General features: G+C 34.1%; 1 protein-coding gene across 1 annotated transcript in view; it reads right to left on the reverse strand.

Annotated features, from left to right (window-relative positions):
• The window catches only part of LOC110382974 (uncharacterized), a 29,151-nt gene extending 21,692 nt beyond the window's left edge, over positions 1 to 7,459 (reverse strand). The window contains exon 1 of the mRNA XM_021343677.3: positions 7,323 to 7,459. Coding sequence (XP_021199352.3) covers positions 7,323 to 7,388 — 66 coding nt within the window. The 5' untranslated portion in view covers positions 7,389 to 7,459. The remainder of the gene's footprint in view (positions 1 to 7,322) is intronic.
• Between the last annotated feature and the right edge of the window lie 6,337 nt (positions 7,460 to 13,796).

Raw genomic sequence — 13,796 nt, forward strand, 5'->3', positions numbered from 1 at the left:
ATCTTATCTCCATAGTTCCTTATTTATTTTTTATTTATAGACGGATAGATTATTATTTATCACCACGCAATATAGACAAAATTATGCAACAAAACATAACTACCATCTGCATGTGATGCATTTACATAGATCTTTGACCTAGCACTGTAGACTGGAAACGCGCCAATACTATAATTCCCAATCACTATGAAACTAAGCAATAATTCTTGGAAGTGTATTTACCCATTTAAGTTTTTTTCTTTAAGGGTATACCATCAAATATTACTCCCGCTGTGGGTGAAGTGAATGGGAGCGTCAGTTAAATTCGTGGTTCCCAGATGTCATTTGAAACTGTAGTAGGGGGTTAGTCAGAAGCCACAAAGTCTCACAACTAGAGTTACAAGTTGGGGAGATAAGATAGGCAGTCATTCCACGTAAAACAGCTGAAACTGAAGCCAACTCCAAAGAGTTGAGAAAAGGATAGGCAGATGATGACACTCAAAATCAAAATGATCAGGTCAAAGAAATTGGATTGAAGATACCCCAATTAATCCGAGATACAGAGATGTAAAAGTAGCGGTCACCCATCCAAACACCGACCGTGGCAAGCCAAAACATGACCTTAACCATTGAACCGGCTTTTACACGGAAATAACTCCAACATAAATAATGTAAAGTCCGCCAATAGTTTTCAAGTGCCAGTTATTTGAGTGCAGACAGCAAAACAAATATTATATCGGTGTCTGTCAAGCGTTTGCAGTGAATAGCAAATTGGCATGAAGACTGCATTGTGTGACGATGCAATTACGTCATCGTAGTGATGCACCTTGAACGATGTGATAACTGTTGTGTCTGTTTGTTATTTATAGCTGTTTCAGTGGGGAACTTCTTCCCGTAGCCGGACAAAATATAAAGTTGTAGCAGTTTTCCCGCGTTCCATCTGCACGTAGGTACTGGGATGAAATATAACTTAATATGTTACTTAGGAATAGCGCAGCTTTCCAACAGTAGTATTTTTACAAATCGGTTAATTTGGCCTTGTGTACAAACGAAGAAACAAAAAAAGATTTCGTCTTTATTATATTAGTGCATGTAAATTAGAGAGTCTCTTTTTTTGTGAGTAGGAATCTGGATTGGATATTTTGTCCACGTACGGGAAGTAAATCGTGTAAGATACGAGAGAAGCCGGGGGAAATAGATGGTCTACTATAAAGTGTAACTCCATGAATGAAACAAAGTTACCTACTGTAATTACCCGACTATTAATAAAGAAGGGTTACGTCTTTCGCGTACAATTGTAATAAATTCTTTCTCTTATCTCTACAACACCGTTTCTGAAATATGAGTCATATTCAAAATATGCAATATGCATGCTTAGTAATGCAAATCATTGTTATGACTGCAACTTTGTTATTTTCAGTAATATTATGATTTTCTTGCTTGAATATTGTAAACGTTTGTACCTATGAAATGTTTAATTCATTGATTCATTGATAGATAATCCATTTATTGAGATTTTATATTTACCTACTCTATTTTTTGAAATCGCGTAAAATAGCGTATCCTTACTAATACTTTAAATTCCAAAGAAACTCGGTCTGTCTGTCATTCTGTTTGTCGGGCTTTCTTTATCGTTCAATTCAACTTTACTTATACCGATTTAAATTAAATTAGATTCACAGTTGGTCTAGGGCTGATCTCCTGAGGTCGGAGGCCGGGTACTTTTTATCCAGGCAGGGGAAACAGTTCCCTCGGGACGCGAGCTAAACCGCGCATAATAGCTTGTATAGGTACTATCTGTTTACAATAATATGCAACTTTTCTAAGTTTGTATGCACTTTCTAAGAAAATCTTGGACACCAATGGCTGATAAAAAGGTGAAGGAAAAACATCTTGAGGGAACCTGGACTATATAGTCTGAAATCACCAACCCACATTGAGCAAGCGTGGTGATTAATGCTCAATCCTTCTCCATGTGAGAGGAGGCCTGTGCCCAGCAGTGGGACGATAAAAAGGCTGTAACAGTAACTATTTGTATATGAATATTTTAGTTTGTTACACTATCAACATCAGTTGATTGTGTATTTTGTTTGTTTGTATATCTCCAAGGATTTGTTAAGTAATATCGTCTAACTAATATACATAGTTTATCTCTTGTGTAAACTGTAGTATTTTGGTCGTGTTACGCTAGTTTGTTTTCAGCTACTGAAGGATAAGGTAAGTAGATAATTATGATAATAGTTGTTACCCGTGGCGTTGCTTACGTTTTGTATAACATTATTAGGTAATTTAAACTAGATGACACTTGCTGTAATATTTTTCTACAGCACGGGTTGATTGATCTTATGGTTAAGCAACACTTGGTGCGGTCGGTCCGTGGATGGGTGACCGACTTTATATTGCGGGTTTCCCCGCATTTCGAAAGGTACGATTAATTCGTGGGTCCCGGCTGTCTTATTTACATCTTTGGCAGTCGTTAAAGGGTAGTCAGATGACAAAAAGTTTTATTTTAACCGACATACCAGAAAGGAAGAGGTTCTCAATTTGTTTGACATTATGTTGTTTTCAACTGTTTTTTTATTTCAAATTTTGTTAAATAGGTACACATAATTTTACTACAGGTACTTACATATTATTTACAGATCTAAAACTATTGTCACATTTAGTTATCTAAAACTGAATAAAATGATTATACCTACTTAATTACAATGTTTTCAACTAAGCATGTCCTCATATGAAGAACAACTTGAACGATTTTTATTGATAGATAATTTTATCGAACACTGGGCACGTAGAGAATTAGCTAACTACGTCAATTCATCATATTTTCCCTTTTTTCCTTATACATATGATTTTTTTTAGTCTCTGCAAGAGAGCGGGGATTCCCCTAAAATATATTATCAGGTAGGTGGCCTAGCTATCTAATTACTATCGGATCATATTGTTAACAGCACAGCATTATTAGACAAAAATGCTGAAATTCAAGAACTGTAAAATCAGCTGATTATGTTCCCACAGTAATACAATAATAGGCCTCCTCGCTAAGGTATGAAATATTTCATTACCTACTTTATGTTATTTTTGTTTTTTTGAGAGAGAGCGTTTTGTTGAGTAAGGTAACGTAATGAAAATTTCTACTATACTAGTATAATAAAGACGAACCATTTTTTTGCTTGTTTGTTTGTGCACTAATGGCTCCGAAACCACTGCATCGATTTGAAAAATTCTCCATTGTTGGAAAGCTACACTCTTCCCGAGTAACATAGGCTTTAGTTTACCCCGTTACGGCCAGTAGTTCCCACGGAACGTGGGTGAAGCCGCGGGTGAAACGGCTCTACTTATACGTTGGTGCAACCCATCCTAAAACTCACATTAAAAGCAGTTTTAAGTTACTTACTACTACATTTCTAGTTCTGCCTATACCCATACATAAATAAACATAGCTCTATAATAATATCTACGTATATTTCCTAGACATAATAGTACAATCTTCAAGGTCTCGTTATCTCCAGTGTGCGTTAGATAAGCGACCCCACTGAAAATATTTCAGGAATGCCAACTATTTGGGTCATGACTTTACTATGCTAACGTTAGTCAGATCTTGATTCATTATGATAGTGATAATTAATTGAGATACAATATTGAAGAATAACAAACTATTATACTAATATTATAAAGCTGAAATCTCTGATAGTCTCGACTCGTTCGATTAAAAAAATATATTTCAGTGTTCGAAAGCCTATAACGGTATCATCAAATTACGAGGCTTTTCCCAACTATGTTGGGGTCGGCTTCCAGTCTAACCAGATGCAGCTGAGTACCAGTGCTTTACAAGGACTGCTTATCTGACCTCCTCAACCCAGTTACCCGGGCAACCCGATATCGTCAGGTGAAACCGATGACGGAGGCTAGTTTTTCTTCTTTTGTTAACTTTACTTTCAAAATGCATTTAGTACCTATATAATTTAAAAGTTAGTTCTTACTTTTCCTGTAAAACAACGGGAACATGGTAATTAGCCTATTTTTGGAACTGTACTGTATTTTTTTTTTGAGTAAATAAATAAATAATTATTAAATTATTTTTATTAGTGTTGTAAAACATAGAGTTATCTTAACAAACAGTATAGTGCAGTTTATTGCAATTGTATGAAAGAGATACAAGGTTTGTGCACAATAGTCAACAGTCACGGTGCATCAGAAAGATGACTGTATCGTTTCTGATGGTTATCCTTCGGTGTTACAAATGTTGATACGAATAGATATTTCACCTGAGTATGAAGTAAGAGGTAAGAGATATATTCCTTGCACAAAATAAAAGTGTATGTTCTAAGGATTAGTTTTTATTCCGTTAAAGCTTCATAAAAATATTGACTTTCGCCTATAGAAAGCTAAACTTTAAAAATGCTTCCTGAAACTGAAACATTGTTTCAAAAGAACTCGTTTGTAATTAATTCGATTAACGCTCAACCAAACAAACCAATTCTGCAGCATTTTGATATTAGTATTGAAAATAATTTTCCGTTCAGGAATCGAACCGGTGCGTCGTGACATCCACTATGCCAATATTATTGTGCATTATGACAAATTGAACTAGCAACAATAAAACCATAGATTAGTTTAAACTCAATAGTTAATCCAATAGTCATACTTCATTAGTTTATTTGAGTGCATTATCTGACAAGGTCGGGCCACAAAGTCAGTGATGCACCATAGGATGACGTGTGACGTCATCAGCGGTGTTCGTTGTTTTCAATGGTTTTTCGTAATTTTACCGTTAAGTTAGATTATTCTAAAGTATTTGTTTCTGATTTAAATAAAGAGGAAAAATTGTTTTAATTGTTTCAAAAGCTCCGAACTACTGAATGGATTAGATTTATATGTTTGTGTTGAAAAGCTATACCTTTCCGAGTACAGGCAGTAGTTCTATGGAACGCGGGATAAACCACGGGAAAAGGCTAGTATTTTATAAGCCCAACTATTGCACCACTGGTCTCTATACCAAACGTATTGTGTATTATGACAAATTAAACAACAAATAAACCATACATTAGTTAATCCTCTAGTTATACTTCGTTACTTTATTTGAGTGCATTGTCTGTCAAGGTCGGGCCACAAAGTCAGCGATGCACCATAGGATGACGCGTTCAATGGATTGTCGTCATTTCGTTTAGTTTAATTATTGTTGTTGGTTAATTTAGCTTTTGGATTACGTAATTTTACAATTAAGTTTCATTGGTCTAAAATTGTTTTTTTTTTATGATGTCAGGCATTTGTGTGCCTACTCAGAATGCAGTATTTTTTTGTGATCAATATGTAGAATTACTGAAATTTAAAAAGCTAACTTAATTTTAAAACAGCATTACATTTGAAATATGCTTTTAATCTGAAGGAAAAAATAATGTTTCCGATTTTACTTACGACACCACAGCGATTTAACCAATAACATTATGCAAGTATAAGTAAATCAAGTTCCTTTTATATTCTCTTTTAATATTAAATAATCTTTTCAACTGGAATTCAATAGTTAAACACTGTAAAACTTACAACGTAGTACAAAAACAGCTGATGTCTGTTACTCATACATTTTTCTCTAAATCGATGGCCGAGGTAACATCATGTTTGTTTGTACAAGTGTTTATTGTATTATTCAATAGTTATTAAAAGGACATACACACATACAGTCACCATGGACACAAAAGTCACGGGAAACGAAAGAGTATTTTTATTGGAATATTTTTAAGTAAAATTTTGAAATAAAATGTGAGGTAACTAGAGCGTTTTTGTTGCACCTAAGTATGTGATTATTATTTCTCAAAATCTTATTAATAATGTAATATTATTTTTTTGCGAGCCTTGTTAATCAGTCGTTTCTTAAAACATTTCAATCTCTTCATAATTCATAATTATCGTTGATATTAATTTTAATCATCAGAAATATTAATATTTGGTAAGGGCAGAAAGATGATATTATAAGTAAGGTATAGATGAATTATATTATTGTGTGGAAGTGAGAACCTGTCGTTTTTATTATTTATAAAATAGATTTTACTTCAATTTCTAGAACACAACTTTCAACTTCTAGAAACCACATAGAACAATAGCCATATTATATCCGGATAATTAAAAAAAACCCCTGCCCTGGAATAAAATGAAAGATGGTGTGTTTATTCTTTATTTCCCATCAACAAAAAAAGGCCTACTATCTGACAGATTAAAAACCGTCAGAGCTTATTCCCACACATTCTTTGCGAATGTTTACATAAAGGTAAGCACAAACGTCAAGGTGTAGAGTTATGATAAGTGACTACTTGATATTAGAAACCGTTGCTTTTGAGAGCATACCTGCATTCTTTGCCTAGTGGGCAAAAGAACCAAACTCTCAAGCATGAGTGTGGGTTCGATTCCAGGTCAGGCAAGTATCAATGCAACTTTTCTAAGTTTGAACGTACTTTCTAAGTATATGTTTGACACCAATGACTGTTTCGGAGGGCACGTTAAACTGTAGGTCCCGGCTGTCATTTGAACATTTTTGGCAGTCGTTACACTAAGTTTTACACAAAAGTTTTCTATAATACGGTAGTCGAAATAATATTTTGCTTAATTACGTTGTTATATACTCAAAAATGTTACCAAGAAAATATGTTTTTTGTGTTTAGGAAATACAAAACATGACGCAATTAAGTCGATAATGACTTCCACTATAATCGCATACTATTATAATAGTAAGCTAGCTTATACTGCATTTAATAATATCAATCATAATAATTATTACTAATTTATTATTGACATTAAATTATGAAATACCGAAGTTAATTACGACACCTGTGGTAGTAAAAAGCTGTTATGTAGTTTATTAAAATTATTCTGTTAAATTTACCTTTATCTTGACTAATATCGAAGTTTTAACGAGAAGTTGTTATTGATATTTGTTTATGATAGCCTTGTTCTATAACTTTTCAAGAAATTAAATTTTTAGCCGATTTTTGAGGGCTGATTTTGATAGATGAGTACCTAATATTTATATGACCTACTACTACCGTATACGGAAAAATACATATCCTTGATTTTTTTAATAATTGAATTTACTCATTATTTACCTACTAAAAAAAAAATAACGTACGAATTTTTCTCAAAATATTCAACCACATCACTGAGAATTACACAGTTTTCTTTATATAATTTTTGATCAATGAATTACTTACAAATACATTTATTAACTCCTCTATTTACCAACAAAAATAAAAAAAATAAAACCTCTTACCGACCATTAAAATCACAAACAAAACAAAAACAAAACACTAAAAAACACAAAAAAAAATATTAAAAAATAATTTAACACCGACCTGCGCACACGCAACGTGAAAGAACGCGAGAAGCGCGCAAGACGCGACTAAGATGCGCGCAGCCATAGTGCACTCTGCGAGATATTGCACTGCGATTACCGAGATCGGCGTCTGCGCACCTGTTTGTACAATGTACAGTCGCTACATGAATTTGCATACGACTTTGTGAAGTTATATTTATATAGGTAGTACGGATATCGATAGGTATGAAGTTGGTTTATCTTTTTTTTATTTGTTTGAAGAGGGGTCTTAAAATACCTAAGTCTTAAGGGCTTCTTGAGTAGGTGCGGAGAGCACAAAAAATAACTATACTTTTGTTTTATAAAAATATGGAAAAGACTTGTGATGTTTATACAGTAAACTAACATGATTAGATTGCAAAATAGTCGGCCCAATATTTTAGGAACTGTGAAGTTTAGAAATTATAACAACATAAATTAAAAATGTACACATGTTTTGCCATACATGCATTATTTTTAAATTAAATTATCATTAATCAAAGAAATATCTTATTTTTCTTTTCCACCTTTTTTTTTACTTTAAGCTATGACCTAGAAATAAAATGTACTATATTTTGCTGCCGACTGTACCTTTGTCGGCATCCACCACTCTGAATGAGAGTTATTATAAAGCATTACATATTGCACTTCTTTCAGGAAATTACAAAAACTATGAACCTAGTAAAAAAAAAAATGTAATAGTTGTCTCTACGCGTTTTAATATTTTCAGACATTTTCTCTATTTGAGTTTTGTTTCTTTAAATTTAAAGAACCATTTTCATAGATCCCAACATCAGAAATAAGAAATTCATCATTATCATCATCTCAGCCATAGGACGTCCACTGCTGAACATAGGCCTCCCATAGGTAATCTTATAACAAACTAGCTTTTGCCCGCAACTTCGTTCGCGTGGAATAGTGACTACCAGCAGATTTTTGATTTGACCAATAGATGGCGCTATATGTCCGGAATAATTTTATTTTTATTTTTTTTGTAATAAAAACTATCCTATGTCCTTTCTCAAGTTTCAAACTATGTCTGTACCAAATTTCACACAAATCGGTTCAGTAGTTTAGGCGTGAAGAAAAGACAGACAGACAGACAGAAAGACAGACAGACATTCAGACAGAGTTACTTTCGCATTTATAATATTAGTTTGGATTGAATGATATCTATTCCACATTAATGAGTAAATCATCATTACTCAACATAGGATGATCACTGATGCACATATGTCTCTCCTTAGAATTCACAAAGTCAGTTCAGACCATCTCTAATACACCTTGCCCGTATGAGGTCTCCAATTTAGATTTGCACTTAACTAGGGCCACAAAAATTGTTTAAAAAAATCTGTAATTTTTTAATCTAGAATTATTTAATGATCGTCTTATGACATTTCAGAGCTATAATTCTTCCAAGAGTCTTCACTGGTAACACAGATTTTTTGATTTGACAAACCTGAAATCTTCAGACACCATCATCCACATCGCAAATATTTTGTTCCTAACTCCATATTTCACGTGCGCAGATCCATATTTATCAGTGAGCATGTTAACATTACATAACATAGTACACATATACGACAGAATAATATATTCAATACATAACAATATTTATATTTACACTCATTTTAGAAGCAAACGCGTCATTTACATTTGACGAAAAACTATAATTTCTTTACAATACAAACTGTAATAAGGACCAAGTTTATGACATTGGAAATTGAACTCTGTGACAAAGGCTCGTAGGGTGAAAATTGAAAAGCCCTGATTTTACTTGTGACGTTTTGTAATTGGTCTTTGGTATGTATTGGTTGCTCACGAGTGCATGATCCATATTTTTACAGTAAGTCTAGTTAGATGCATTTTACTGCAAATGGGTAAAATATGTATATCGGCGTAAGTACCTAAGTTGTTCTTACATGCGTAGTTAATAAAAATTGATTCAAAATATATAAAAATTAAAAATCATTTATTCAAACTTGGCTGCTAAAATAACATTATTAGACGTTAAAAATTTGAAAAAAAAAACAGCCCCCAAAACGCCCATCATTCACCACTTCCTATGTGTTTCAAATCACCATATCTTTTACAAGCTTAGTATACAAAGAGAGTTAACTAAACTCCTAAGAAAGAAAGCTATTTGCAATAAGTTAGAACTCTTTTAATTACTAAATCTTTCCTTTTCTAGTCTCAGGATTCCAAAAAATCTTATTCCAGTAATTCTAGCTTCGTAAAATTTTCAAGTACCCGATTTTCCGCCTTTTCACCTCGCGTCTCGTGGGAACTACTGCCAGTACCGGGATAAAATATAGCCTATGTCACTTGGAAACTCAAATTTTTTCAAATTGGCCAATTATTTTTGAATTTATGAATTAAAAACAAACAAAATTTTCCTCTTTATTTCATGTGTTAGTTAGCGTAGAAAAGGAGTTTCTTACTATAAATATTGTTTGTTTTAAATTTAAAAATGCTTTAGGACCATAGGACTACCTACAACACAGATAATAGCTATACTAATTATTCCAATGTTTTCTTAGAGTTGTATACTACTACTTTAAATCTGGTTCCTAAAGGTAATAAATATTTACTTTGACCTACATAATTTAGTTATTTTAGTTCACAATCGTAAACCAATATTCATCTGTTTAGTACAAGAATTACTTACCTGATAAACAATGTATTCTACTGTAGGATTAATAGTCATATTAATCCATGAATATCAGGTTGCCCGGGTAACTGGGTTGAGGAGGTCAGATAGGCAGCCGCTCCTTGTAAAACACTGGTACTCAGCTGCATCTGGTTAGACTGGAAGCCGACCAAAACATTGGGAAAAGGCTAAGCTAAAAATAGAGCTTTATTAATTTGAATAATTTAGTATAATCATGAGTAAGCATATAGATAATATTGAGTACAGCGACAATTATTTTCTCGTTAGATAGTTGAAGGTTTAAATTTTCTTGTAAACTGGAAGGACCTTGTTACCTGTTTATGAAGCTTATTTATCTAGATAACATAATTTGATGATGAAGCATGATTTTGAAAATTCATGATTTCTTCAGGTAATCAGAAATTGATGCACTTTCTGATGCAATGGGTGATTTGTCAAGCCATCAAGCCAACTTACTCAAACCTGACAAATACCAATCAGAGAGTAACCTTTCACTATTGTGATAAGATTGAAAAGCTATTAAGAAAATTTAAAGGTAGGGTGAGGCCTGTACTCGAGATTCCAAAATCAAAAGACACCAAAATGGTGTAAATGCGAAAGTAATCCTGTGTTTAGTGCTTTCACGCCATACTGAGCCGATTTAAATAATACACAAATAGTTTAGTCTAAAGATTCAGAAAGGATAAATTTGTATCCATTTTCGAGAAGTTTTCCGGGACTGGGTAAAATCCCGGTGAAGAGCTCGTCTCCTATAAAATACAGACTTGTACTTTTCATAACTAAGTTATCAATGTTACAGCATAATATATTCTCAAAAGTTCTAACAATTAAATTAAGAAATTCCCTTTGTAACGCTTTCCCTTAACAATTGTTTTTTGGTACCTTAGCACCTTATCATATGTCTAATTGCTCAAAAATTTACTGTCGAAAAAAATAGAAGATGATAAACGTGCATAGAGATGAATAAGTAGTGAGTATTAAAATAAATTGGAAGTATATGCGTTAGTCGAAGTGAAACCTCATCAGCGTGGTATTAACAATTGTACAAACATTATCGACTTAATGGAGGGCTGTCACATTTTTTTCTATGCTAAATAATTATTTGGTTGTTAGCGTATGCATTTTGAAGTTATTCACATTTACTTTATTTAATTTCTTTTAACTTTCGGTCACAAATCAATTACTTACCAAAAAATAGAACTCCTTACACAGTTGGGTGAGGAAAGGCACCCATACGATAAATTAATAGCCGGAATAACGTAAAAAAAAATCAGAACTTGTTTTCTTGACGCTTAAACATTTTTGATTATGAAAACTAACTTAATAAAACCGCGATAAAATCCGTAAAAGTAGTTTTATTTAAATGTCTAATATTTGTGTAAGTGTCAGAAATCAATATGAAAACTCTCAAAAATATTTTCTAAAAATAAGTTTACAAAAAATTATTTTTCTATATCTAAAGTTAACAGTCGCAGCAACCCTATATAAAACCTTCAAGCAACGTGATTGTCTCACATGTACTAAGTATATAAGAATATGACGCGTAAACTTAGTAATGCTGAAAACATTCAGCTAGCAATACTTCAGGAATTCAGCTCCATTGAGACGTGACCCAATTACCTGCTACCTGTCCACAATGATACATCGATGATAATTACGTCATTAGTCGTGGTGGCCTAGTGGGCAAAGAACCAAACTCTCGAGTATGAGGGCGCGGGATCGATTCCAGGTCAGGCAAGTACCAATGCAACTTTTCTAAGTTTGTTCGTACTTTCTAAGTATTTCTTAGACACCAATCACTGTATTTCGGATGGCACGTTAAACTGCAGGTTCCGGCTGTCGGCAGTCGTTACGGGTAGTTAGAAGCCAGTAAGTCTGACATCAGTCTAACCAAGGGGTATTGGGTTGCGGTTGCCTGGGTAACTGGGTTGAGGAGGTCAGATAGGCAGTTGCTCCTTGTAAAGCACTCAGCTGAATCCGGTTAGACTGGAAGCCGACCCCAACATAGTTGGGAAAAAGGCTCGGAGGATGATGAAGAACCTACTTTCTATGTATATCCTATGTAAATAATAGTCAAGGGTATCGATTGAATCCATATCCAATTTGTATAATGAAAAAGAAATGACTTTGACTTTGATGTTCGATTTCAATTTTAATTCTAAGTCATTTCAGCAGCGGTCATTCAAGCACGTCACACTGGTCACACACATTATCTGAGAAAGGGAAAAGACTACTTCTTATACAGGCTCGGGAATTTCACTTATGATGGGGAAAGGTGGTTTTACATCAATTTCATAAATATTCCCAATAAGACACTAAAAATGCATTAAACATAATCATCTGAAAAACCGAGAATAATCTACATACCCATACATAAACAACAAAATGTTAATGAAACCTTTATAAATAATAAAAAAGCAATCAACAAAGCTAATTGCCTATCATTACAATGTATGATATCACTAAATAAATCTACAAAGTATGACATTAATGAGTAATTTAACAGAATAGTTAATTTTATGAATCACTGTAAAATTTTCCTTCGCTTCAGTAACGGAGTAAGGAGGGAAATATGAGCAGAGATGCCATAATGCAGGTAGGTCAGGGGACTTCTAGGTCAAATTCGTACCATGCATAACAAAAAACCGGACAAGTGCGAGTCGGAGTCGGGCACGAAGGGTTCCGTACCATTATTTATAATACGGACAAAAAAATCACGTTTGTTGTATGGGAGCCTCCCAAAATATTTATTTAATTCTAGTTTTCAGTATTTGTTGTTATAGCGGCAACAAAAATACATCATCTATGAAAATTTCAGTCTAACTATCACGGTTCATGAGATACAGCCTGGTGACAGACGGACGGACGGACTGAGAAGCGAAAACAAAAGGGTTTTACCCTTTGGGTACGGAACCCTAAAAACGATCAGTTACAAATGAACTAACAAGACGGTCAACAATTTTTCATATTACAAAACATGTTCGTGTCCAAAGAAGGCGTATAAGGGCGAAAATAGTAACGTCCCTCGTCCCCCGCTCACCGGCAGCGGCGCGCTACTTCCGTAGGCGATTTTCTGTTATGGCACCTCCGCTAATCATTTTGTTCTCCACGGTTTTAGTATGCCGGATACATAATGTTGCTGTTTCAAGTGCTAGGAGTTTCAAGAAACTGAAACTTATCTATTGATAGATTGATATCTAACCTTGCTTGTAATGGAAACCCTTCAGGAACTTCCTGAGTAGGTAATGTATTATGCATATGTATAATGTATATGTATTATTACATAGGAAAAGTGCATCGGATAAGAATATTAGATAATAATAGGTAATGATGAGATCATCATCCACATTTGCCTTCCCCCAGGCTTGGCAGTCGTTACGGGCCGTCAGAAGCCAGTAAGTTTGACAACCAGTCTTACCAAAAGGTATTGGGTTGCCTGGCTAACTGGGTTGTGGAGGTCAGATAGGCAATCGCTCCATGTAAAACACTGATATACTCCATCCAGTTAGACTGGAAATTAACCCTAAAATTGTAACGAAAAGGCTAGGGAGATGATCATCATGTTCCGAGCCTTTTTCCCAACTATGTTGGGTTCGGCATCATACAAAATTGCCGCTGAAGTACAAAAATTAAATAAATGGAAAATGTTCAAGTCAACGGGCCCTTAAAATTTAATATCAGACGATTCAGATCTTTGATTTTGCTGACCCCGTAGTCGCTCGCATAAGGGACAGGATCCGCGTACGAAGTCGCGGGCAGAAGCTAGTATAAAATATGTAGGAACTAGGAACAAAAACAACAAAA

This window comes from Helicoverpa armigera, chromosome 14 (assembly GCF_030705265.1).
Source record: "Helicoverpa armigera isolate CAAS_96S chromosome 14, ASM3070526v1, whole genome shotgun sequence".
NCBI classification, from domain to species: Eukaryota; Metazoa; Arthropoda; class Insecta; order Lepidoptera; family Noctuidae; genus Helicoverpa; species Helicoverpa armigera.